Source organism: Lutra lutra, chromosome 7 (genome assembly GCF_902655055.1).
Source record: "Lutra lutra chromosome 7, mLutLut1.2, whole genome shotgun sequence".
Lineage (NCBI taxonomy): Eukaryota > Metazoa > Chordata > Mammalia > Carnivora > Mustelidae > Lutra > Lutra lutra.
This window is the reverse complement of record NC_062284.1, coordinates 45,968,772-45,995,808: the sequence shown is the minus strand read 5'-3', so window position 1 is coordinate 45,995,808 and position 27,037 is coordinate 45,968,772. Positions and strand designations below refer to the sequence as shown.

The 27,037-nt window shown below is 46.9% G+C and overlaps 1 protein-coding gene and 1 pseudogene across 4 annotated transcripts; both read left to right on the top strand.

Annotated features, from left to right (window-relative positions):
- Window positions 1–6,465, top strand: part of LOC125104387 (prefoldin subunit 5-like) — a 30,658-nt pseudogene extending 24,193 nt beyond the window's left edge.
- Window positions 5,815–26,832, top strand: PARP16 (poly(ADP-ribose) polymerase family member 16). Of its 4 annotated transcripts, none has more exons than XM_047737797.1 (7): window positions 5,815–5,896; window positions 6,500–6,806; window positions 17,928–18,065; window positions 20,302–20,508; window positions 23,147–23,318; window positions 24,908–25,049; window positions 26,410–26,832. In XM_047737797.1, exons 2-7 carry the CDS (start codon window positions 6,633–6,635, stop codon window positions 26,543–26,545), a joined length of 969 nt encoding a protein of 322 aa, XP_047593753.1. In that variant the 5' UTR covers window positions 5,815–5,896; window positions 6,500–6,632; the 3' UTR covers window positions 26,546–26,832. The 4 variants fall into 4 exon arrangements, with proteins under 4 accessions (XP_047593753.1, XP_047593751.1, XP_047593754.1 ...); XM_047737795.1 differs by lacking the exon at window positions 5,815–5,896 and adding an exon at window positions 5,935–6,018; XM_047737798.1 differs by lacking the exon at window positions 5,815–5,896 and having other exon boundaries at window positions 6,052–6,806; window positions 17,928–18,008.
- Window positions 26,833–27,037: the final 205 nt, after the last annotated feature.

Here is a 27,037-nt window from a genome sequence, read left to right as displayed (position 1 = left end):
TATGCGGGGCTCGAACCCAGGACCTGGGATCATGACCTGAGCCGAAGGCAGTGGCCCAACCCACTGAGCCACCCAGGCGCCCCAAGCGTCTGCTTTTGCCTCAAGTCATGATCCCAGGGTCCTAGGATTGAGCCCTGAGTTGGGCTCCTTGCTTAGTGGGGAACCTGTGTCTCCTTCTACTTCTGCCCCTCCCCCTGCCTGTGTTCCCTCTCTCCCTGTCTCTCGCTCTGTCAAATATGATAAACAAAATTTTAAAAAAAGAAAGAAAAAGAAAACATTATAAACTAACTAGACCTAAGAGACATCTATTTAGAACATTTGATCCAACAACAACAGAATGTACATTTTTCTCAAGTGCTCATGGAACATTCTCTAGGATAGAGGTATGGTGGGCCATAAGACAAAGCTCAATAAATTTAAAAGGATAAGAAGTAATACAACAGTGTTCTCGGACTACAGTGAAATGAAACTAGAAATCAGTAACAGGAAGAAATTTGAGAAACTCACAAACAGGCAGAAATTAAATGACACACTCCTACATAACCAATGTGTCAAGAAAGAGATCAAAAGAGAAATTAGAAAACACTTTGAGGTGAATGAAAATGAAGATACAACCTATTAAAGCTCATGTAATGCATCTGTATGCAGTGCTTAGAGGAAATTTTATAAATTTATAACTTACAAATTTTTAAAAGCAGTACTTAGAGGAAAATTTAAAGGTGTAAATGTCTACATTAAGAAAAAAGAAAGGTCTTGGGACGCCTGGGTGGCTCAGTTGGTTGAGCAGCTGCCTTCGGCTCAGGTCATGATCCCAGCGTCCTGGGATCGAGTCCCGCATCGGGCTCCTCGCTTGGCGGGGAGCCTGCTTCTCCCTCTGCCTCTGCCTGCCATTCTGTCTGCCTGTGCTCGCTCGCTCTCCTCTCTCTCTGACAAATAAATAAAATCTTTAAAAAAAAAAAAAAGAAAAAGAAAAAAGAAAGGTCTCAATACAATAAACTAACAGGTCTCAAAATAATAAATTTTCATTTTAACACACTTAAAAAGGAAAAACAAACTAAATCTGAAAAAGCAGAGAGAAAGAAATAAAAAAGATCAGAGCAGAACTTAATGAAATAAAGACTATTAAATAATAGAGCAAACAATGAAACCAAAAGCTGTCTCATGGATAACACCAACAAAAGTGACAAACCTTTAGCTAGACTGACCGATGCCTGGGTGGCTCGGTCGTTGGGCAGCTGCCTTCAGCTCAGGTCATGATCCCAGGGTCCTGGGATCGAGCCCCACATGGGGATCCTTCATCAGCAGGAGGCCTGCTTCTCCCTCTCCCACTCCCTCTGCTTGTATTCCCTCTCTTGCTGTGTCTCTCTCTGTCAAGTAAACAAAATCCTAAAAAATAAAAAATAAATAAATAAATAAAATCTTAAATTAATCTAAAATTAACTCTTGAGATCAGCTTAGGTCATGATCTCAGAGGATCAAGTCTCAGATCAGTCTCCAGAACTCAGCTCAGAGTCTGTTTGGGATTCTCTCTCTCCCTTTGCCCCTTCCCCCACTCATGCTCTCTCTTTCTCTAAAATTTAAAAAAAAATTAAAACAACAACAAAAAACAACATTTAAAATCAGGGGTGCTGGTCACCTGGGTGGCTCAGTCGGTTGAGCATCTGCCTTCAGCTCAGGTCATGATCCCAGAGTCCCAGGATGGAGTCCCACATTGGGCTCCCTGCTCAGCAGATAGCCTGCTTCTCCCTCTGCCCTGCACTCCACTTGTGCTCTCTCTCTCAATAAATAAAATCTTTAAAAAAAAAAAAGTAAAATCAGGGGTGCCTGGCTGGCTCAGTTGATAGAGTATATGACTCTTGATCTCGGGGTCATGAGTTTGAGCCCCACATTGGGTATAGAGATTACTTTAAAAAAAATCTTAAAAAAACAACTAAAATCAGAAATGAAGAAAGGGACATTACTACCTATCTTTTGGAAATGAAAAGAATTATAGAAGAATACTATAAACAATTGTATTTCAATAAATTAGATAACAGATGAAACAGACAAATTCCTAAAGAGCCATGCTATCAAAACTGCCTCAGGAATGACAATCTGAATAGACCCATCACAAAGGAAGAGACTGAATTAGTAAAAAAACAAACAAACAAACAAACAAAAAAACCAAAACCAAAAACTACCCACAACAGGGGCGCCTGGGTGGCTCAGTGGGTTAAAGCCTCTGCCTTCGGCTCAGGTCATGATCCCAGGGTCGTGGGATGGAGCCCCACATCGGGCTCTCTGCTCAGCAGGGAGCCTGCTTCCCTTCCTCTTTCTCTGCCTGCCTCTCTGCCTACTTGTGATCTCTGTCAAATAAATAAATAAAATCTTAAAAAAAAAAAAAAAAAAAAAAAAAAAAAAACTACCCACAACAAAAGGCCAGGCAGACCTGGCTTTCCTGCTGAAGTCTACCAAACATTAAACAAGAATTCACACCAATTTTTCACAAACTCTTTGATAAAAATAGGAGTGAACACTTTCCAACTCATTCCTTGAGGCCAGTATTACCCTGATATCAGCACCATACAGAGACATCACAAGAAAACTACAGAGCAATATTTTTATGAATATGAATGAAAAAGTCCTCAACAAAACACTAACAAACCTAAATCCAGCGACACAGAAAAATAATCATGCACCTAAGTATGTGGGATTTAGCCCCCAAAATGCAAGGTTGGTTTAACCATCTGAAAATCAGGTAATACACTATATCAATAGAATAAAAAACAAAACCCACATCATCATCCCAATAGATGTAGAAAAAGTAGTTGACTAAGCCCAACCCTCTTTCATGAGAAAAACAGTCAACAAACTAGAAATAGAAGGGAACTTCCTCAACCTAGCAAAGGGCATATCTGAAAAACCCACAGCTATGATTAAAAAAAAAAGTATTCATGCTTTCCTGGTAAGATCAGAAACAAGACAAAATACATGCTGTCACTTCTTCCATTCAACATTGTATTGGAGGTTCTAGTCAGGGCAATTAGGCAGATTAAATAAATAAAAAGTATCTGAATTAGAAAGGAAGAAGCAAAATTATCTCTGTTCACAGATGACAGGATCTATCTATTTAAAAAGAACTATTAGAACTGGTAAACAAATTCAGTAAATTTGGAGGCTATAGGATTGATATATAAAAAGCAATGATATTTCCCTACATTGGTAATGAACAATCTAAAATGAAATTAAGAAATTAGGGCGCCTGGGTGGCTCAGTGGGTTAAGCCGCTGCCTTCGGCTCAGGTCATGATCTCAGGGTCTTGGGATCGAGTCCCGCATCGGGCTCTCTGCTCAGCAGGGAGCCTGCTTCCCTTCCTCTCTCTCTGCCTGCCTTTCTGCCTACTTGTGATCTCTGTCAGATAAATAAATAAAATAAAAAAAAAAAAAGAAATTAAGAAATTATCCCACTCACAATATCATGAGAAAGAATGAAATATTTAGGAATACATTTAATTTTTTAAAAAGATTTTATTTATTTATTTGACAGAGATTACAAGTAGGCAGAGAGGCAGGCTGGGGGGTGGGGTGGGCAAGAGCAGGCTTCTCGCTGAGCAGAAAGCCCAATGCCGGACTCAATCCCAGTACCCTGGGATCATGACCTGAGCCGAAGGCAGCGGCTCAACCGACTGAGCCACCCAGGTGCCCCAGGAATACATTTAATTAAAGAAGCACAAGACTTATACTCAGAAAACCACAAAACATTGGTGAAAAAAATTTTTTTTCAAGATCTGAATAAATGGAAAGACATTGCATGCTCAGGTAACACAAGTACTAACTACATAGGGTTTCTTTTGAATGTGATGAAAATGTTTCAAATTGACTGTGGTGGTGGTTGAACGTATCCGTGGAAATACTAAAAACTATTAGATTTTACACTTCAAATGGGTGAATTGTATGGGCTGTAGATTATACTTCAACAAAGCTGTTTCTTTTTTAAGTTTTTATTTTAATTCCAGTTAGTTAATATGCAATGTTATATTCATTTCAGGTAAATAAAGCTATTTTTAAAAAATATAAAAAGTAAATAGTAAAAAAAAAAATTATAAAAAGTAAATAAATAGCCAGCTCCTGGCTAGCTCAGTTGATCTCAGGGTCCTGAGTTTGAGGCCCACGTTGGGGTAGAGATTACTAAAACATAAATAACTTAAAAAAAAAAAAAAAAGAAAGGAAGGAAGAAAATAAACACAATGATAACTCAGCTTGTTTTGTAGAGTGCCCAGACACTCAGAATTGCATCCCCAGAGCGGTTCCCACACCCGCTTTGGTTGTGGATGTTTCACCATGATTCTCACTTCATGCGTGAGAAAACATATTCAGAAAAGCAAATTTCATGTTTTCATCCAGCAAATAATCCTTGAGGCCAAGGAGTTGGTCTTGTCTAAGGGCCCACAGTGAAGAGGTGGAATGAAGGAGGGTTTCCGGTCTCCTGTCCCACTGTTGCTGGCCCTGCCCTTCTGGGCCTGAACTTCAGCAGCCATGTTAGTTCCCGGATCCCACGAGGTCCTGGGTGTTGGGCTGGCAGAAAGGGCTACTTAAGACGGAGAAAGTTCCCGCCACAAGACCTGAGCTCAGACAGGAGAACAAAGGCCCAAGCAGGAATCTGAGACCCCCGCCCCGGGCTCCAGTGGACCAATGGGACCCCGACGATCAGGCGAAATATCCGAATAAGGGAAACTTGCCAAAAGACCCCAGAGCTCCCCTCGAGGCCCCTTAAAAGCCCCCTCCTCCCTGCCTTAGGCGCGACTTTCGCCACTCTGCTTTCCAGAGTCGCGGAACCTCGCCCGAGGGTGCCCACCTCTTCCCCGCACAACTTTCCTGGCTCCCCTCTTCCTGAGCCCTGAAACTTCGCTGGAGAGTGCCTTTAATAAATCTTGCCTTGCACCCACTTTGCCTGGTGTTGTGTTTATCTCGCCGGAAAAACTTTACACTGGGCACAAGGAGTCTTGTCCGAGGATATAAGCTTCTAAGATACTTGTTCGTTCGTCTGGACCAGTCTGGGCCTCCTAGCACCAGAGGTTTGGTGTGACTCCTGGGAGCAGTCTGCACTCAGTGCCTGGCCTGGGAAGCCCTGTGGTGTATGGGGGTCCAGTACTGCTCTTCCTCCCAAAGTCATGTATACAATCCAAAGTCTTGGACCACCTCTTCTCTGAAGCAAGAGCCCAACTCAGTCTGGATGGGGAAGGAGGGGAAGCTCCTCTATTGGAGGAAGCTAGGGTGTGGGAGTGGGGGCCCGGGTACTGAAGGGCTTCTTGGTCTAGGAATTAGCAATTACCTGTGCTTCGATTTCCAGGTGACCACGAGGCCAAACTGGGGTTTTCTCTAACGGGGTTGTGAATTGGGAGAGGGGATGGGACTCTAGTCCCTTTCCTTCTGCAGAGTTAGGTCAACCTCCCCTTTGGCCTCCCCCATTGTTTGTCTCTCCAGGTTCTCCTTCTGACAGGACTCCAAAGAAGGATCTTGCTGACCCTTGTCCCAGAGGCCAGAGACTAAAGCGATGCTGTGAATTCTGAAGGCTGAGAAGCAGAGGACAGGTCTTTTGGTTTTCAGATCTAGATGAATTCCAGTTCACCCGATCCGGCTGTGGGACCTTGGGCAAGCAGTGCAGCACGCTGAGATGCAGTTTCCCTGGGTATTCAATGGTTCCCTCTGCGCAGTCCGTTTTGGAGCGAAACGTTCAGGAGGGAGGCCGCAGCTCAGCAATTCCCGCAGGCTCAGCCCGCGGAGCTGGGACAAAGGCAAATCCAAGGGTGGGTCAAAGGGCGCCTGGGTAATTCCTATCCCTGGCTTCTGGGACGACGGCGTGCAGCGGCGTGGGCGACTCCACCGGGTCCCCACACCTCGCGTCGCTGTCCCCTCAGGTCTGGCAGGGCGGACACACCCGGCTCCCGGGCGGGGGCGGGCGCGGGAGCGGGAAGGGGCGGGCCCTCGGCTGGGCTGGGAGGAGCGCGGAGCAGCGTGCGGACCGAGGCCGCGAGGGGAGGTAGGCCGGGGCGCGCTTTCGGGCGCGGGAGTCCCTGCCGCGGGCAGGGCACCTCGGGCTGACGTGCACAGCTCGCGGAACGCAGGCGGCGCCAGGGGCAGCCGGGCGAGCGCCGGGGCTTCGGCGGTGCAGGGCGGGAGGCGGAACAGGAAGGCACAGGCGGCGCAGCAGCTTCTCCCGGCGCTGAGAGGGGGCTCGTGGTGCCCGCCCCACCCCTGCTGCCCCAGGCTCCTGTAGAGGACACGTGTCAGCACGTTCCCGCCGTTGTCGTCTCATCCCATGTCATAGCCCCTCCCCGGGGCCTGGGACACCCCCTCCTCCGGCCCCATTATTCCCAGGCCCAACCTCCCACGCAGAACCGAGGTCCCGGCCGGGTCCTTTTCCTCCACCGGCCCGTCTCCCCAGCCAGCGAGCGCCCCGGCCCGGCCCCCAGCCGAAGACACTTGACACACGGTCTTACCCCTGTCATCTTATCCCTCAGCCTAGTTCCACCCCGGGCCTGGGAACCCTGGTGTCCTTGGCCCATTGTTCCTGGGCCCGGCTCCGCACTGACCGCAGGCTCGGCCCTAGCCCCTGACCCGCGCGTCTCCCCCGGCAACGCGCCGCCACCCGGGATGCAGCCGGCAGGCTGGGCGGCGGTCAAGGAGGCGGCGGGCCGCGACGTGCTGGCTGCCGACCTCCGGTGCAGCCTTTTCGCCTCGGCGCTGCAGAGCTACAAGCGCGACTCGGTGCTGCGGCCCTTCCCCGCGTCCTATGCCCGCCAGGACTGCAAGGACTTTGAGGCCCTGGTGAGTGTGCTTCTCTCCACCCCTTCCCGCGCTGTCCTCTGCGTCCCAGGCCACGTGGCCTGTGGACCCGTATTAGTGAACACGCCAGCCCCCAGACTTAATATTCCCAGCCGGGCCTTAAGGAAGGTTTCCATGAACTCACAACACCCATACCCTAATATCGACAATCCCAAGGCCCTTGGTGGTTACTCCCTCACGTTAATGACAAGTAACTCCCAGGAGTGAAGTCAGAATTCAATAGTCGCATAAGCCTCCACAAAATTTCCTAGCATGGGCAGCAGTAGGGGGGTTGATCTGAATCAGATGCTTCTACTAAGTAAGAACTTATTCATCTCTTTACAAGTAATCAGACACTAAAAATCACCAACACCACCCAGACCTTGATCTTCAAATGAGGTAATATGTGGGCAGTACTTTTATGAATTGTAACATGCCGTCTGCATGTCAGCTGTTATTTCTCCCATGATTCACAAGGCACTTAATTTCTTACAGAGTTCACCTCAGGGTCAGCATTCCAGATATCACTTGTCTTTGTAATTCAAATGTTTGGAATTTACCTAGAAAAATACAGTTTACAAAAATCAGTTCTATAAGAAGTAGAAAATCAAAATAGCCTATAATCATTAAAGGCATTGAGTGAGTAGTCAAAGATATTCCCTCAAAGAAAACTCCTGACCTACCTGGTTTCCTTGGCGAATTCTACCAAACACTGAGAGAATAAGTGCTTCCAGTTTCATTTTGTGTAAAATTCTTTCAGAGTATTGAAAAAGAGGCTAATGTAAGCTTGATCTAAATCCGATAAGGTAACACAAGAAAAGAAAATTATAGGCCAGTGTCACTCGTGAGTATAAATATAGAAATCCTCAAAACTAGCATCCTGATTCTGGCAATATATTAAAAGAATAATTCCCCATGAACAGGGTGGATTTATTCCAGGTATCAAAATTAAACATTAAAAAAAAAATCAGTGAATGTTATGAACCATGTTAACAGATTAAAGCAGATATTTTGAATCAACAGATGCTTAGAATTTTCTCTGATGAGGTGGTCAGGGTCGGATTCCCTCTTTGCTATCACTCTCAAGAGGTCTAGGGACAAAGGCCCAGCCTCCTGCCCTTATCTGGTCCATTATAGCCCAGGCCAGGGATGTGTTGAGGGCACCCCAGGCCTTGACCACAGTGCATAGGCATTTCAGGGTACAGGGAGTGGGGGTTGGAGAAAGATAAGCCAACTGACTTCCCTCATGGTTTGTTCTGAAAATTCAGATATTCAGTTTTGTGAGTTTGTGGTATCAGAGCCTTGGGGATAAAACGTCCTTCAGTTTTGTCAGGAGATATTTATGGAGTGTCTGCTGTGGGCCAGGTGCTAAGGGTACAGAATTAAAGACCCAAGGTCTTTAACAGTGTGTTCAGCTGTATTATGGAGTAAGTCTGTATATACAACATAGAAGTCCATGGCTGGAATCCCAGTCCTTGGCAGTGGACTAGGGTCAGGGAGCACTAAGTAGGGGCTGTGGCTGATGCCATGCTGAGTCCCCAGGGACATGGAGGATTTTTGAGGAGCAGAGAGAAGGGAAGAGGTATTCCAGGAGGAGTAGCAGGATGGGCAGAAAGCCAGGAGCTCATTGAGAAGGACAAGTCTAGACTTTAGTGTGGCTACCAAGGGGAATAGGAAGAGATGAGGTTGACCAGAGCACACAGAGCTGGGCATGTTTTGCCAAAGATGTGTTGATTTTACCCTTGGGCAGAGAAGGGCATGGTGAGATCCAGGATGCATTGTTTTGTTTTGTTTAAGATTTTATTTATTTGAGAGTGAGCGCACAAGTGGGGGTGGGCAGAGAGAAAGGGAGAAGCAGATTCTCTTCTGAGCAGAGAGCCCGATGTTGGGCTCTATTCCAGGACCCCAAGATCATGATCTGAATTGAAGGCAAATGCTTAACTGACTGAGCCACCCAGATGCCCCCAGGATGCATTTCTGAAAGACCCCTGAGGAGGCAGGGTGAGAGAGGAAATCTGTCAGGAGAAGTAGACAGAGGAGGAGAGATTAGGGTCAGAGGGACCAAACTCAACAGAGATGGTGCCCCGCAATGCACATTATTAATTCTGACCAAGAAACATACAAATGGACTAGAATTCTCATTATGTTCTTTTCCTGCTGGAAGGTCTTCTCAGCAAACAGAATGAGGTTTGACAAATATGGGATAAAAGCAAAGGGAGCTTTGGAATTATTTTGATGTGCTCATGCTTTTTAAAAATTTATTTTTATTTTAATTTTTTAAAAGATTTTATTTATTTATTTGACAGAGAGAGAGATCACAAGCAGGCAGAGAGTGGGAGGTAGGCTCCCTGCTGAGCAGATAGCCCAATGCAGGGGCTCGATCCCAGGGCCCTGGGACCATGACCTGAGCCGAAGGCAGAGGCTTTAACCCACTAAGCCACCCAGGCGCCCCTAAAAATTTATTTTTAATTATGCAAACAATGGTTGGATATATTTTTGTTATAAAATATACAAATGATATGGATAAAGTAAGAGTGCCCCCAGCAGAGCATTCCACATTCCCCATAGGTATCAGTGCTCTCAGTTGAAGGCACTTTCTTCCTTCCTGTCATATCTATAACCTCTTAGGAGAGCACTGGCGATTAAGGTAACCCCAAATAGCCAGCCTCTCATTTGTAGGGACAGACTGTTTAGGCATGGGGCTCTTTGTGCCAGTTCTAGCTAGGGCACCCTTGCTTCCAGGTGCCACTGAAGAAACATGGACGGGTTCTTCCCATCCTGTTCTGGTGCCTTATTCCTTATTGGGCACCATTGTGAGGGAAGCTAGGCCAGGCTCAACAGCTTCTTGGCTGTGTGTAGGCATGGTTTTAACAAGCAGTTTCCCTGGAGAAGGCCACTCACCAGGCAGGGCCTTGCACCATGACTTCTGGGGGCCTGCAAACATTCTTAAATAAATATACTTTAGGTTTCATTTTGCCACATGTTACATGAATTGTAGAAAAGATGCAGAGAACTTGGTATCTGGACCTGTATCTGACTCAAAGCTTAGCTTTTTATTATTTTTAAGTAAACTGTACCCCCAATGTGGGGGTTGAACTCATGACTCTGAGATCAGGAGTCCCGTGCTGTACTGACTGAACCAGCCAGGTGCCCCCTCAAAAGTTAGCTTTTAGAGAAAATGGAATCAGGTCCAGACTTTGCCTTCTGGATTATTTTGTGGTTACCTGAAGAAGGAAGGTATAGAGCTGTTAAAAAGTCTCTCATTGTTAGATAAGGGCTCTTGGAAATAATGTGAAACAGTGTATCATTTTCAGCCTTATTTATTTATTTATTTATTAAAGATTTTATCTATGTATTTGACAGAGAGATCACAAGTAGGCAAAGAGGCAGGCAGAGAGAGAGGGGGAAGCAGGCTCCCCACCAAGCAGAGAGCCTGACTCGGGGCTGGATCCCAGGACTCCCGGGATCATGACCTGAGCCCAAGGTGGAGGCTTTAACCCACTGAGCCACCCAGGCACCCCTTAGCCACTTTTAAATAATTTTCTCTCCACTGTTATTACACACCTATAACACATGGGTTGTTTCCAAAACTTAGAGCTCTGGCTGAATTACTTTATTGACTGTGGCTTTCCTGAGAACATCCCCTACTGAACCAAGCTCTTGGCTTTAGGCATGGCTCTGGCCTTATTTTGCCACAGTCCCTGCAGTCCCAAATCATCTCTCCAGTGCCTTGTTTGGAGGACATTTCCATTCTGAGTCAGCTCTTCAATTTTGCGCTGGGAGTCCTTTGTATTCCCAGGGTCTGGCCTGAGACGTGCTTATCACATGTTTGAGCAATCAAATTAGGTATGTGCTGATTGCCTCTGACTGAGGGTTTCTAACCCTGTTCCCTTGGAAGAGGGTTGGCTAAGCTCCTATCAGGTAAGAGACCCTCTAAGATTCTTGGGATGTCCTGTAGCCCTGACAATTGACCCCTGAACTTAAGGTTGAGCTATCCTGGGTACAGTTCATATTCCCTGAGACACTTTACACAGAATCTTGTCACTGGCATCACAGCTGTTAAGTTTTTTGTTGTGTTTTTCCGCTGGAAAACATCATGCCCCAGTTCACCATTAGCCTGAAGACCCTTTCAAGGGGTAGGAGGTTGCGGGGGAATGGCTCCTTTGTATTAATTCCAGCCCTTTACCACCCAAAGTCTGGTTGAGGACCAGCCACATCAGCATCACCTGGGAGCTAGTTAGAAATGCAGAATGTCGGCCCCTCCACCCCAGACCTACCCAATCAATACCTGCATTTTAATAAGATTCTTGGGCATTTGTGTGCATTGTAAAGTCTGAGAAGCACTGTATCTAGCCTACCCCTTTCCTTTCTACTGAACTGCACTAATCAACTCTTCTGGTTCTGGTCTGTGGCTTATGCTGTCTAGCCAAGCTGTGTCCCCAATGTCTGGGTTAAACCATGAATAAGCTGCTCTCTGTGCTGACTCCAGGGAATGCCTGTCCTCTCCACACCATCTCCTTCTTTGTCCAGACAAACTTTTCTTAATCCTTTAGGACATAACTGGAACCTCATCTTATTCTCAACCTCTACCCCCAGCAGTTAGGAGTCCTTCCTTTGCGAGCCTTCACAATTTAAAAAATTTTGCTCTTTTATTTTTTTTTTTAATTTTGCTCTTTTAAATGCTGCTATGACAAACTACCTTGTAGAGTAATCATTGTTTACATCTCTAGTTATTTTCTTGAGATAAATTCTAAATGATGAAATTGCTGGCTCAAAAGGGTAAGCAACCTCTCTAAGCGAGGCTTTTAATGCTTATTTTCAGATTATAAATTGAATATTGACATTTACTGGGGGAGGTCACTCTTTATAAAACTGTCAACCTTGGCTGGCATTAGAATCCCCTGGAAAGCTTTGAAAAATACTGATGTCTGGGCCCTATCCCTGGAGATTCTGATTTCATCTCTGAGGTGGAGCCTGGGCATTGGGATATTATGTTTATTTACAGAGAATATATATGTTTGTTTGTTTAAAGATTTTACTTATTTATTTATTTGACACAGAGAGAAAGATCACAAGTAGGCAGAGAGAGAGAGAGGAAGGGAAGCAGGCTCCTTACTGAGCAGAGAGCCCGATGTGGGGCTCAATCCCAGGACCCTGAGATCATTACCCGAGCCGAAGGCAGAGGCTTAACCCATTTAGCCACCCAGGTGCTTATTTAAAAAAAAATAATAATTTTTTTTTGTTTTTGTTTTGTTTTGTTTTTTAGCAGCAAAGCAAGGTTTATTGAGCAATAGCAAAGTGATAGCACAAAGCTCCCAAAGAGGGAGGGGACCCAAAGGGTTGTCTGGGAATATGTAGTTTTAAGATTTTCCTATTAATTGATCATTTTTATGAACACCCATCTGCTGGGTAGTGAGGAAATGATGATGATTAGATTCAATCCAGCCCATAAGTGTCCATTTAGGTACATATGTGATATCTCAAGGTAAAATTCTGTCTCAGATTACTTATTTAGTTCCCTTCTCTCAGAGGTGGTCTCTGAAGAATATACAGATACAGAATTATAGAACATATTTCTATATTCTATACAGATATATAAATATAGAATATACAGATATAGAAAGGTATCAGATATTAAAAGATTTGGATCAGATGTAGGTTATGTGGCGTGACTGTTGGTAGATGTGTGGCTAGAAAGGTGTCTCAGCCTGTGGGATAACAATATGGAGAACCCAGGGGTGGGATCATCCTTCCAGTACAGACTACCTCCTTCCTTCCCAACCATCCCAGAAATGCAGGCTTTTCCTTATCAAATTGGTGAGCAGGAGAGAGGAGGCATTTGATTAATAATAGTACAGTACCTGGGGCGCCTGGGTGGCTCAGTAGTTTAAGCCCCTGCCTTCGGCTCAGGTCATGATCCCAGGTCCTGGGTTCAAGCCCCACATCGGGCTTTCCGCTCAGCGGGGAGCCTGCTTCCTCCTCTCTCTCTGCTTGCCTCTCTGCCTACTTGTGATTTCTCTCTGTCAAATAAATAAATAAAATCTTTTAAAAAAAAATAATAGTACAGTACCTAATGCTTACATAATACTAATAGCACTGAACTATCTGCCTGGCACTCTTTTGAACTGTTTCTACGGAGAACTCATTTAATCTTAACGAGTCAGTGATATGGGTTCTCTTATCATCTCTGTCACCATCAACTAATCAGTCTCCGTGGGGGCATTACACCACCTTCCAGGTCCTAGATAATGGCGGCCTGCCCCCAGAGAACCATTCCTTTAGAGGGACCCACAATGACTGCTTGTGTGAAGAGTTCTCTTATAAAGTAGACTCTGACCCTCAGTCTGTTTTCATGAATCTGGATTTTTGTGCAAACCAAGGTATACCTACAGCAGTGGCCACTTTTCCCGGCTTCATCCCAGCATCCCAGTGGCTCCCCCCATCCCACCCACTCTGCCCTTCCAGGTGTCACTTTATCAGTTTGGTTCCTGAGGCTGGTGACCTTGGCTATACCTTTTGGTTCATTCCCTTCTAGCATCTTCCCCCACATCTAGTAATTACGATCTCTGGTATCTTTATAGGTAAGGATCCCCCCGCCACTCCCCAGAGTTCTTTCTTTCCTGCTGCCTACTCTTTTAGAACAACATTAATTAATATCTAAACCTGAGTCTCCCCACCTTTTCCTGGTGGTAAGAATCGCCTGTGGGAACATCTGTAAACACAGATTCCTGGGCCTCCTCATCAGGAGATTGTGATCTTGGTTTTGGCAGACCGTCCACTGGGCTGTCCTGTCACTTCCTGACTCAAAGCAAGCACAGGAGTTGCTTGGTTATTGGTCTTCTCTTTCCTCTGTGTGTCCCCTCGTGGTTCCTTACCCTTGATCTCTCAGTCACCCAAACCACCTCTTTCTTGAGAGACCAGTGCTGGTCACCAGTCAGGCCTTGCCTAGGCTCCTTGACCCTTTCTCCAACTGAATACTTCTTTATTTCTCAGAGCAGAGGCTGTGAAAGTGGGGTCTGGGGGATATGAGGCTCTATTTGTTCCCCTTGCCTTCTAGAAATTGGGAAATTAAAAAAAAAAAAAAAAAAGGCAGCAGCTTGCTGATTTCTTTTGAAAAGAAAGACATCCTCCATAGCCCAGCTAGAACCTGGCACCCTTGGACAGAAACCAGCTGGGGGTTGGTGGCTGGGCCCTTTGTTGGGCCAGGGATATCCAGTTCAACGCAGTCCTCACCACTCTCTCCTAGATGCCTCCCATGCTCATTTTCACGACTCTCTGGCTCCGAAGGCATTTGACCTTGGGACCACCTTTTGCCTGTTCCACTGAGAGTGCCATCTGCTCTGCCTCTCAGAATCCTCCCCACCACTGTGTCCTACCCCCTCCATAAATCCTTCCCTCCACCTTCTCCTCGAATCCCCAGAAATGCCTTCCTTCCTCCTGAACTCTTCTCCTCAGTCAGGTTTTTCAGAAATGCCTTCCACTATCTTGAGCTGCGGTTTGTCTCTTATCTGCATGGTGGGTTTTCTGATTCCTGACCCTGCTCCATACTACAGGTGACATACGTCTTTCTCTGTATCTTTGACAGGGCTTAGGCTCAGCCAGTAGCTGTCTCGTTGTATTATTTGGTGGTGGTGGTGGGGTGGGGGGTGTCTCCAGGAACATACCAGATAAGCTTCCCAAGCACCCTCTTAAAGTTTTGTCAGAATTGCTCCTTGGGCCTAAAATACTGAATCCATTAAAAATTTCTCCATTGATGGGGCGCCTGGGTGGCTCAGTGGGTTAAAGCCTCTGCCTTCGGCTCGGGTCATGATCCCAGAGTCCTGGGATGGAGCCCCGCATCGGGCTCTCTGCTCAGCAGGGAGCCTGCTTTCTCCTCTCTCTCCCTCTGCCTGCCTCTCTGCCTACTTGTAATCTCCGTCTGTCAAATAAATAAATAAATAATCTTTAAAAAAAAAAATTTCTCCATTGAAGGGTGCCTGGTTGACTCAGTCTGTGGAGCATGCAACTCTTAATCTTGGGGTTGTGGGTTCAAACCCCACGTTGGGTGTAGAGATTACTTAAACCTTTAAAACAAACAAATAAATACATTTCTCCATTGATTTGTTGGGAGAGGATCCCAGAGAATGGACTCTGAAGCCAGGCCACCCGGCTTCATGTCTCTGCCCTACCACTGAATAGCAGTGTGACCCTGGGAAAGAGCTGAACTTCTCCAGACCTGTTCCCTCCCCCTTTAACACAGGCTGTGTGGAGGCTAAAATGATGATGCATGCCTGGCATTTAGCATGGCGCCTGGTATATGGTAAGGCCTGAATAAATAGTAGCTGTTACTCTCTTGTTCTGAACCTCGTGCCAAGTTCTAGGCCAGTTGCTGGGTCTCCAGGAGACATGAGATGTGGTTGGCCCTCAGGAAGTGCTTGTCCCAACCGGATTTGAGGTGACTGCAGAGAGTCAAGTACCAACATGGGATTTTGCCTAGAGGACGGGGGAACACAGAATCCTGGGTGGTCAAGGACAGGGAGGTGAATTTAGGCTGGCCTTGAAGCCCCCATGAAATGTTATGCTGGGCAGCTGCAGAAGCATAATAAAGGAAAGACACAGGGCAGGTGAGGAATAGCATGGGGGCAGCCGGTGGAAGTTTGTGGTAAGAGGCGCTGTTAGGAAGAGAGGCCAGGTCAGACCAGATGTCCAAGGGCCTTGTTGAAGGAAGTGTTGTTAGCTTTGGCGAACTATGTATAAGCCACCTAGTTAAATTTGAATTTCAGATAAGCAACAGATAATTTTGAAAGTGCAAGTATGCCCCCAAATATTGTATGGGTTATACTTACACTGAAAGAATGAATTTTGTTGTTTATCTGAAATTCAAATTTAACTGATGAGACAGTAGTTTATCTGGCAACCCTGCTTGTATGCCTGGTTACCAAAAGGCCCTGCTCAGGTGCAGACAGGTTTTATTCAGGAGGAAGAATTCTGTTAACTTGTTGGATCAGATTTATTTTTCAGAGTAGCGTGAAAGTGAAATGGGACTTAAGGGAGGTCAGTTGAGGGGTTAAAGAGTAGGGATAAAGCAGGCAGCCTGGCAGGACACATAGGGGCCCTGTCTGGACAGGCAGCAGTGAGAGGGCCAGAGCTCTGGAAGAAGGCTGGCTCCAAGGAGGTCTGAGGGGGGCCTGGGTCCCACCCAGAGCCAGGAGGGTTCTCTCCCACTTTCCCAGACTGAACCCCTAAAAGGGGCCTGGCTTAGCCGACGGGCCTTTTGCAGGCTCCCTGTGCCCAGGTCTGGACTATTGGCAGGGGTTTGTGGCTCACAGGTGGGACTGGAGAATAGGAGTAATGAGGACAGTCATTGTGGGAGAGAATACTCAGCTCTGTCTCTGTGATAACAAGGATGGACCAGGAGAAGAAAAGAAGGACAGAGGCCACAGGCTGCTGGGGGGGTGTTCTCTGTGCAGGCAGCAGGCAGTGGGGACAGCCACTGGAGGGTACCCTCAGTGGCTCCCTACAGTCTATAGAACAAAGCCGAGTCCCCAGGTGGGTCAAGGTCATTCACAGACTGATGTTACCTTCTCACTCCTCTTGGCGACCCTTCCCCCACGCCCCAGGCACATGGAACCTCCTACAGTTCATAATGACAACCATTATGACAGTCCCACTAACATTGGAGTACTTAATATCCTCCGACTGAGCCACCCAGGCACCATCATCCATGGTTTTTAACTGGATCCTCACTGACGCTCCACAAGGCATGTAGAGAGGGTTCTATTAGAAGTTCAAGGCTAGGGGCACCTGGGTGGCTCAGTGGGTTAAAGCCTCTGCCTTGGGCTCAGGTCATGATCCGAGGGTCCTCAGATCTAGCCCTGCATCAGGCTCTCAGCTCAGCAGGGAGCCTGCTTCCTCCTCTCTCTCTGCCTGCTTCTCTGCCTACTTGTGATCTCTGTCTGTCTGTCTGTCAAATAAATAAATAAATAAGTAAGTAAGTAAGTAAGTAAGTTAGTTCAAGGCTAGTGATCAACTCTTTGGAAATAGAGATAGGAATAAAGTAGCCCTGAAATGTTTCTGATTTTCATTTGCCGAGTTAGGAAATAAAACCCCCAAGGTTAGCAACAGCCAACTTTCTAGAAAAATGGAAAGGAAAAGAAATGGACGTGTAGGGTCGCCTGGGTGGCTCAGTGGGTTAAGCCGCTGCCTTCGGCTCAGGTTATGATCTCAGGGTCCTGGGATCGAGTCCCGCATCGGGCTCTCTGCTCAGCAGGGAGTCTGCTTCCCTCCCTCTCTCTCTCTCTCTGCCTGCCTCTCTGTCTACTTGTGATCTCTCTCTGTCAAATAAATAAATAAAATCTTTAAAAAAAAAAAAAAAAAGAAATGGACGTGTAGAGATAGACCTGGGACCTTCTTTCATCTTCTCAGCAACCCAACGTGGAAGCAGTGGGGAGTGAGGAGATGACTGAGGAGATGAGTGGGTGGGCGCCTCAATGAAGCCCCATGTGCCCCAGAGGCTGGCCTCTTTTGTGAGAACACCACAGACATAGCTGCTGGGGTCCTCAAAGAAGTCACCACACTCACACTCAGGAAAGTCCAAAGCCATGGATTCCCCACTCATAGATTCTTCCAGTCCAGGTATAGTTTAACATTCTGGGTCATTTTTTCCAAAGCAGTATTGCCTGCTTGTGTATGGAGTTGCCACACTCCAAGAGACATGTTAACAGGGAGTTAACTCATGCTGAAGGGAAAAGGCTTTGTTCACCCTCTACCCACACTTGGATATACCGTGTATTTGGTAACACCTCCTGGGAGGTGGCGGTATCCCATAAGCAGACATTAATATTCCTGCAGCCAAATGTATCCCATCAACAGCAACAGGAAGTGGGAAAAGTAAAGATTAAACTAACCTCAAAGCAGCTCAGGTCAGGTTTTGTACCAAATGGGTTACGAGACTATGTTTCAGTATTCAGAACTTTTGGAGGTTGGTATTTGGAAGGGGGGTCCCAGAGCTGTAACTTTCTTTCCCTCTTAGGAAATTCCTTGAAACACGAAAGAAGTGCAGTTTGCCTACTTTACCACGAGAGGGCACCCCGTTATCATTTTGTTCAGGATCCTTGCAAATGGAGGTTTTTTTCCTCATTTCAGCTTGCAGATGCCAGCAAGTTACCCAACCTGAAAGAACTTCTCCAGTCTTCTGGAGACAAAGACGTACGGGCCAGGGATCTGGTGAGCTGGATTTTATCCTCAAAGGTCCTGACAATCCACAGTGCAGGGAAGTCAGAGGTGAGACTTTGGTCTATAGGACAGCAGATCCCTAGGGCTGAAGGGCTCTGGGACCTCCTCCTGCACCAGAAAGGCCTGGGAAGCTTGCTGAAAATGCAGCTTCCTGGACCTTGCCCTGAGAGATGCTGATTCTGTGTCCGGAGTGGGCTCAGGAACTTGCACACTGGCAGTGCGAAGCAGTGTTCTCGCCGTTACGGTGAACCTGGAGCAGGCCACCGGGTACATCTCAGTATCTCCGTCTCCTCATCTATAAATAGTGTACTTCCATTAGGGAACTGGCTGTGAGAATGGCATGAATATTCCCAGCTAGAAGAATGCCTTAGGGTACATGCTAAGGGCTCAGGAAATGTTGGGTATCACAACGGTGGACCCTTGACCACACCTTAAGAAACACTGGCCTCATCCAGTTGTCAGGAAACACAAAGGCAGAACCTGGTTCATGAAACACTTCAGGCACTGGGGTCAAATCCCACTTGCATCTAACATTCTGTCTCCTTTTCCCCATTTGAACATTGAGAATATTAATAGTTACCACAGAGGGGAGCTATGGTAGAATGTATGGCACCCCCAGTATAGTTTGTGGCACAGACTAGACATTCCGTAATCTGGTTTCCCTTGCCTGGCCAGGATCTCCCAGGGTCAGGCTGGGAGGACAAGGACCAGGGCATGGGACGGCAGACCCTCTGGCCTTGTGCTCGTGCCTCAGAACAGAAGCAGGGGTATATCTGTGTTGTTCTTTACTTCATCAGTTTCCATTTAAGAGCATTTAATTTTTACAAGCTCCTGCCAAAGACAAAAACCCTCTTCAAGTGGCAGAGAATTGGGTGTTTCAGATTCTGGTGTCTAGGGGTGTCCACCTGTGTTGGTAAAGGGTCAGTAACAGAGAGCCCTGGAGTGGTAGTCAGGAGATCCATAATCAAGTCTGGGCTGGGTTGCTGACTCAGAGAAGATATCTCCGTTTCACTTCTGTCATCTGCTAAGTTGAGATTTATTTATTCATTCCTTTATTTATCCTCTTCAAGCATCTACTAGATGTTGGGTGCTGGAGCTAAAGTAGATAAGACGGTGGTTCCTTCACTTTTAATTATGGGTCAGTTAAATTTCGTTAAGATGTGGAGTGGAGTGTTGGCACTCCACATATGGAGTGAGGATTATTAGCTTTTTATTTTTATTTTATAGCTCAAGTAAGGACATTAGGCTGCTATGTCTCATCACTTTATAAAAATATATTTTAGTACAAAAAAGGAGGATGGCCTCAAAAAAATGACAAAGGCTCATGGCAACCTGACAGCAATATAAACGTATTTGTTACTTTGTCCTTAGTTTTCTCATTTAATCACAACCCAGAGAAAACTTTGCCACAGACTGGTTTTGGTCTATGACTTACTGTTTAGAAATTACCCAAATGATGTGGTCCCTGCCCTGAGAAGGATCACTGCCCATCAGGAAGAGCTTACTCTTCCGTATCAATTTGGTTTTGTTGCGTAACAAACCATTCCCAAAACCTAGTGGCTTAAAACAACATTGATTGTTTCTCAAGATTCAGTGGATTAGTTGGGTTGTTCTTCTGGATGGGGCTGGATGATCTAGGGTAGCCTCACAGGTCTAGGTCTTGAGCTGGAATGGCTGCTGTGGTGGGGGCCTCCTCTGTGAGGCCCTCATCTTACTGAAGGCTAGCAGGGGTTGTCCCCATGGCAGTGAAGGGTTCACCGCAGCAGGCCATTTTCAAGTTTCTGCTTGCTATATTTGGCCAGGGTCAGAGCAAGTCACATGGCCAAGTCCAGATTCAAGGGGCAGAGAAGTAGATGTCACCTCTTGGTGGAGTTCTGGAGTTCCCACCTGCAAAGTCAGTTACAGAGGGGCAAATGGACAAGGATGGGAGGAAACATTTTTGGCCATTCTTGCACTTAATCCCACCTTTCTACCTCCTGAGATTATTGTAAAGATGGAATGCGGGAAATGGATGTGATAGTGTTATGAAAATTAGAGGTAGTCTTTAGTTAAAAGAAGGAGTTCATGCTTTGCAGCTTGGTGTAGGGAAAAATAGTATTAGAGGGAAGCAGTCTTGAGCTGTAAGCTCTGAGCTTATTTATAAACTGTTGTCTGTATTCTCATGCAACTAGTTGTTCTCATGAGCAGAGCCCGTAGGAGGTAAGCCCAAAGCTTTCGGACGCCATTTTGCAGCACATCTTACCAGGTTCCCAAATAAAACTGCCACTTCCTACGTGTTTTCAAGTTCGAAAAGATCCAAAAGCTGACTGGTGCCCCTCACACGCCTGTCCCCGTGCCGGACTTCCTGTTTGAAATTGAATACTCCAACCCAGCGAACGCCAAATTTTATGAGACCAAAGGAGAACGGGACCTAATCTACGCCTTCCACGGGAGCCGCCTCGAAAACTTCCATTCCATCATCCACAATGGGCTGCATTGCCACCTGAACAAGGTGGGGCCTAAGCCTCCTGACCCTGGGGAATTTGCTGGTAGAGGGTGGGGGGAGGGGCTCACTAAGGCCTTGCCCCTCCTAGTATAGTCTGCAGACCAGTAGTAACACCAGCATCTGGGAGCCTGTGAAGATGCAGAATCTTGAGCCCACCCTAGACCTTCTGAATTAGAATCTGATTTTTAATAAGCTCTCTGGGTGATTCCTGTACTGATTACAGTTTGAGAAGTATTGATTTGAAGATGGTGCCCAACCTTGGCTGCCCATTTGGAACCATTTGGGGAGCTTTTAAAAATCCTAGTGCTTGGCTGCATCCCAAACCAATTAAATCAGGATCTCTGGGTATGGGGCCCAGACACCAATATGCTTTAAAAGTTTGGTGATTCCAGGGTATAGGCAATCTTTATGACTCAGCATGGTCCCTGGCCCAGCCACATCCACATCACCTGAGAACTTGTAGGACTTGTGGAATCTCAGCCACACCCAAGATCACCTGATATGGGATCACTTTAACAAGCTCACCAGGTGACTCGTAGGCACGTAAAAATTTGAGAAGCACTTGCCTAGGAGGAGAGCCTCCTAGGAGCCAGAAAAGACCACTTTAGCAGCTCTGTGTCTTGGGCAAATTTCATTAACCTCTCTGAACCTCAGCGTCCCCATTTGTAAAATAGGATGTCATTACCCACCTTCTGGTGTGCTGAGAGGATTCAAACAGTTCATATATGCAAAAGGCTCTTCCCGTACTAGACTCCAAGAAAGCAAGGGCTGCTTTCATAGGCGGATGGAGAGGGAATCTGGGGTAATTGGAGGGCTGCGGCCTTCTGCCTCATCAGAGGGTCTGGTTCTGTGAGCCATGGGCTCAGCTGTGGCTGATGCAGCCCCGGGGCTAGAGAGACTTTTCCAGCACTGCTGTAGCTGATTAATGCAGTTGGGTTTTGCGTAGGATGACGGGCTTGTTTATACTGGCTCTCAGCTTATTTTTATGGCCAGGCTACTGGAATCCAGGGGGCCTCTGCTTCATGGTAGAGCCGGCCTGGAGAAGCTGCCTGCAGATTACAGGCTTGTACAGCAAACCTTCACTTCACTCACTGTCTGGGGAGTCGCTGTGTAGAGGCATCTCCTCAGAGTCCATTGGTAAAGCGGATGCTCCATTGGCCACTTCTGTCTGGGTTTCCAGTGAGGGGCTTGCTTGAGGGAGCGTACTTGCCAGTTGAAGCTGTGAGATTATTTTCGCAGTACAGATACCCGACCTTTCCCACTCTTGTTTCTCTGCTCAGAGCAGTCTTGCTTGAGGTTCTTGAGTTGAGGGGGGTTTTGTCTGTGTATATATTACAGCCAGAGCTGAGAGTGGGTATGGAGTCAGAGCAGATGACATCCAGTGTCCTTGGAGAAGGTCTGTGTCAGCTTCTGAGACATGGGGACAGTGCCTAAGTTGGCAAGGGGCTTCCCAAAGGTAAAGCAAAGGCTCGAGTTTCATTCCCCCTAAGCTTCACTGAACCAGCTTAGAATTATGGAAGCCTAGGGCCCCTGAAAAAGACATCTCTCAGTTCCCAAGCTTGGGATGTTCAGTGAGCAGTTTGAGTTCACTCAACAAATGCAGACACTGCAGCCCGAAGATAGCAATTGAATTCCAACTTCAATTTCAAAGTCCATCCATTGGTAGCAGCTACCTGAAATGAGAAGGATTCTGAGTCAGGATGACTGAGTGCCATGACTGGTACTGTTCTGCTGGCCATCATGGTTGATTATTGACCCTTTGCTGTGGTCTGCTGTGGGCAAAAGATGAGTTTGCTACACCTGCTGTAGCCTCAACCTATGGGTATATCACCTGGGCTCATTCTCTCTCACTTGACATGCTTCCTTATGGAGGACATCAAGTTAGCCCCTACCACTAGGGACCTGCCTCCTGGATTTTGGACATTTTCTTGGTTGACACCAATATGAAGAGTAATACTTACCCTGCCCCTAATACAGGCCTGCCTTATATGGTAACAGTTTCTGGTCTGAGATTCATTTCTTTTCCACATGACAACTTCGGTCCCTTCTACCCTCAAGTGTGATCCTCCTCCCTGTGCATAAGTGCATGACTTGGCTTCTGGAGGCTGTCAGTGTGACCATGCTAAATGCATTCGTGTAACAGGAATGACTGATATACTGTGACACACATGCCCTCTCCTTTCACGGGCCGGGGTCCGGCTCAGTGTTATGTACATTATCTCATTGAATCCTCCTCTGTGATGTTGTGAAGGAGATGCACTTACCAACATTTTGTAGACGTAGAAACTGAGACCCAGAGAGTTTCTATAACTTGCCAGCTTGTTGGAGGTACAGTCAGGATTCAAACTCAGGTCTGTCGGGTCTCTTTTATCTATGTTTTTCTCATTCAAACTTGACCACTAATTTGCCAGGCTAGGTGGGCACATCCACAATCAAGTTAAACTGTCGTCAGATGGGAATGTGTTTAACTACAACTCTGAGATGATGTCTTAGAATGAGCTGACATTATATACCTTTTCCCGGGGGAAAAAGAGGCTTAAGAATTTGTTGTTTACAGTTTTATCGAAGAAAGACCTATGTCATCTTGCTGTGCCAACTTTACATGCACTCAGCCCTGTTTCTTTGTTAACCTCTGCCATTCCAGACGTCCTTGTTTGGGGAAGGGACCTACCTCACCAGTGACTTGAGCCTGGCCCTCATTTATAGCCCCCACGGCCTGGGATGGCAACACAGCCTCCTTGGCCCCATCCTCAGCTGCGTGGCTGTGTGTGAAGTCATTGATCATCCAGATGTCAAGTGCCAAATGAAGAAGAAGGGTGAGTGAGCGCTTGGCCTGGGCCCGGGCTGCAGGCCTATTAAATGTACAGGCTCTTATCGTTGGCTCATCTGTTGAGTGGAACACACATTGCCTGCCAAGGAATGGGCTGGGTCCAAAGCAACGTGGGACAGGAGCTTGCCTTCACAGAGTGAGCAGTCTCCTTGCGGACACGTGATAAAAAAGATACACTTACTACAAGGTGGTGGGCAGAGCGTACCAGGGGAGGGGGCTGATGAAGTCCACAGGGGCAGCTGAGAGGAAGGTACAATCATAGTATGTCCAAGCACTCAGGGAAAGCTCTGGGGTAGAGGGGAGCTTCAATAGGTAAGGGACACCTGGGTGGTTCAGTCGGTTAAGTGTCTGCCTTTGGCTTGGGTCATGATCTCGGGGTCCTGGGATCGAGCCCCACATCGGGCTCTCCACTTGGTGGGGAGTCTGCTTCTCCCTCCCACTCTGTGCTCTCTCTCTCTCTCTCTCTCTTGCAAATAAATAAATAATTTAAAAAGTAGATAAAAGGAAAGGTGTGAAGCCAGAATGTGGGCTCTTTGAAGGCAGAAACTGGGTTTCAGTCACTCTTGGGCACCTGGTATCTGCAGAGAACCTGGGACGTACTTGGCATTCAGTAGGTATTTGGTCAACTGAAGCTAAAGACACATGTCCAGACCCGTCCCTCCAGGCTACTTTGGTGTGTGCCTGGGTAGGCGCCCAGAGGACGTGAGAGGCACCCGAAGCTGTGGGGAGTAAATCCTGGGCTCTCTGGGGAGCGGATGACTAGCTAGCCACCTCCAGTCTGATCCATTCCTTCGAGTCTCTGCCTTGTGTGCTCTGCTGTTTTGCCCTTAGTGGTAAAAGAGTCCCAGAACTCTTACTTTAGTCTCCAGAACTGACTGGTTGGTTCCACTGAGAAAACTGTCTGTTCCTGGCCTCTAATGTAAAACAACTGGAATCCTGAGGAATGGGCCCAGGTCTGACGCCACCCTTCCAAAGCAGGCAGCATGAATATCTGCGTTTATAACTCTTAGGAAGTTTGCAAACTCTGACCTTAAACAACAGAACAAAACCTTGCAGTGTCTGCTGTCACATAACTTTGTTTGTTTGTTTTTATCAAGTTTCATCATGTTATTAAAAAGTTTGGGGTTTTTGGTTTTGTTTTTTAAACAAGTCTTGGTACAAAGGATGGAACATGAGAGTTCTAAGAAGCTCGAAAATCTGGATGGTTAATTTAAAATGCCTGCTAAGGGACTCATTTTAGGTCAAGTCCTGTACCTAAGCCCAGTTCATTTTTTTGTGATGGCCATCAGTCTGCTTCTTCCCTCTGCTTTCCCAACTGTTTTTCCCCCCTTGTATCCCTTATTATTTTCCTGGGTTTTGTTTTGTTTTTGTTTTTGTTTTTGTTTTTCCCCTCTTATCTTGTTTGTCAGATTCTCCTGTTTTTTTGGTGCTCCTCTATACACCCAGACCCTTCCTCAGCCTGCTGGGGCTTCTCCACCCTCATGACCAGGAGGCTTGACCTGTTTCTATTCATAATTTGCTTCTCTTATTCCTGAATGTCCCCCAGTAAAGCTGTGCTTCATTCTCCTTGTTCAGATTCCAAGGAGATAGATCGCAGGAGAGCAAGAATCAAATACAGCGAAGGGGGAGACGTCCCCCCAAAGTACTTTGTGGTCACGAATAACCAGCTCCTGCGAGTGAAGTACCTGCTGGTGTACTCACAGAGGCAGCCCAGCAGGTAAGGCGGGCGGTCCCCGCGAGAGGCCCAGGGCAGCACCGCAAAGCTGCATTCAGAGTGGCGGGTTCTCTGCTGCCAGCATCCCTTGCTCCCCAGCCTTAGACTTGAGCAGTGTGTGAAGTATATAAAACACGAGGGGTGAGGAAGACGGGTCTGAGGAGATGGGGTCCTGGCCCTAAGAGGGACTGTGTGTTCCTAGTGAAGAAGATAGAGACTTGTAAACACAAATGACATGAGGGACTAAATGAAACCAAATTGGCTGCCCCAGAGCACGAGGCCCCCTCACCACCCGGGCTCCCGATTGCAGTCTGGCACCCACTGACTGAGGTGAAGCTGAGAGGCTGGGTGGTGCCTGGACACCAGCTGGGAACGTGTGCGCCCTGCTCGGTCACTCCCTGCAGTGGTGTGGACCCACCACCTGCTGCTCTCTGCACCTGAGCTGCTTCCTCTTTATCTCTAAAATGGGAGTTGAATTCAACAGCAGATGAGACCTTTCAGCCCCTCATAGCCATGGCCGATGCCTCATCCCACCTCAGCAATGTGGTAGTTGGTGGATGTGCGGGGATTTCTAGGGTCAAGGGTTGCTTTAAGATCCTGTTGCCTTGTTGGGGTCTGTGGCAGGGCTTCTGATGGGGACAAGCAGTAGAGAAGCAGGTAAGATAGGAAAGGGGGTTTTAATACACTTTAATACACCCCACTCCAGTGGTTTCCACACTTCAAGACTTCATAAACCAGTAAAATCCTCCCCTCCCGTGGCCGTCCCCCACATTGGGGGAAATTTGGATAGGGTTTCTGAGTCTGAGGAACATTATCCTTTGGTTTAAAACCATCTGGCTTTTTCTACTTGAAAATTCCATTCCTCTCCCACTTCTCCCTGGAGTGTCTCTTAGTGTACACTCGGATGCTTTAGATCATCTCCTGGTGGGCCAAAGAGGGCTCCCCCAGCTCTGACTGATATCTGTACATGTGTCACCATGAAGAGACTTTTGCTAAGTAACCTGCCACCTGCTGCCATCTGGGCAGACACCTTGAGCAAGAACCTTCTAGATCCCAAAGTCTCACCAAAGAAAAGACAGGTCATAAAAGGTACAAGAGGAGCCATAAGAGAGATGATCATGATGAGCTCATTGCATAGCTGTCTTTGCACATTTAGAAAATGTTCTGGTGAAAGATGTGTCTGTGCCAGGGCAAATAGCCTCAGATTTTTTGAGCAAAGTAGCATGCACGAAGCTTCATTTCACGGCTTACCCAGAGGATGAAATTCATCATTTCATCTTCTTTGAGCCAGAAGTTGTTGCATACACTTAAAAAAAAATGTTTTTCTCTTCTTGCCAACATCCTTTTTTCCCCCCTTATGCAGGGCTTCCAGCCAGCTGTCCTGGTTTTCCAGCCATTGGTTTATGGTCATGATATCCCTGTATCTGCTGCTGCTGCTTATTGTGAGTGCCATCAATTCCTCAGCTTTCCATCACTTTTGGAATCGTGCAAAGAGATAATCCCTTGGGGCCTGGTGTGGGGGCCACCTCAATCACGTGCCTTACGATATAATCTGTTCTGTATCTCCCTTGCCCCATGTGCAACCGGGTGGAGTCTGGGGGCCAGCTGGGGACCACAGGACAATTTTCATACACCATAAATGTATTGATTGCCTTTGACAATGCTCCCGGCCACACTCTGGTCAGTGGGGACCATGAGGCTCCTCACTCTGAGGTTTCAGGGGAGTCCTCCTGTCTGCTCCTTCCTAAACAATCCTAGGGAGTTGGCTTTTCCGCCAGGGCCAAAGGAAAAAATCCTGCTGCATTTAAAAACAAAGTGTCCAAGCTGTCAGTGGTATGTTTACAATCGCTCCTGGCAGAACTTGGCCCTTTCTCTAATGCCTTCTGGAAGGCGGAATATGTGTAGTGGGGACTATAAATCACGAGGCGGTTGCCTTGTTTTGACTTGAGACACCCAAGAGGAACAGTCATGTTTCTCATAAAAATCGGTGG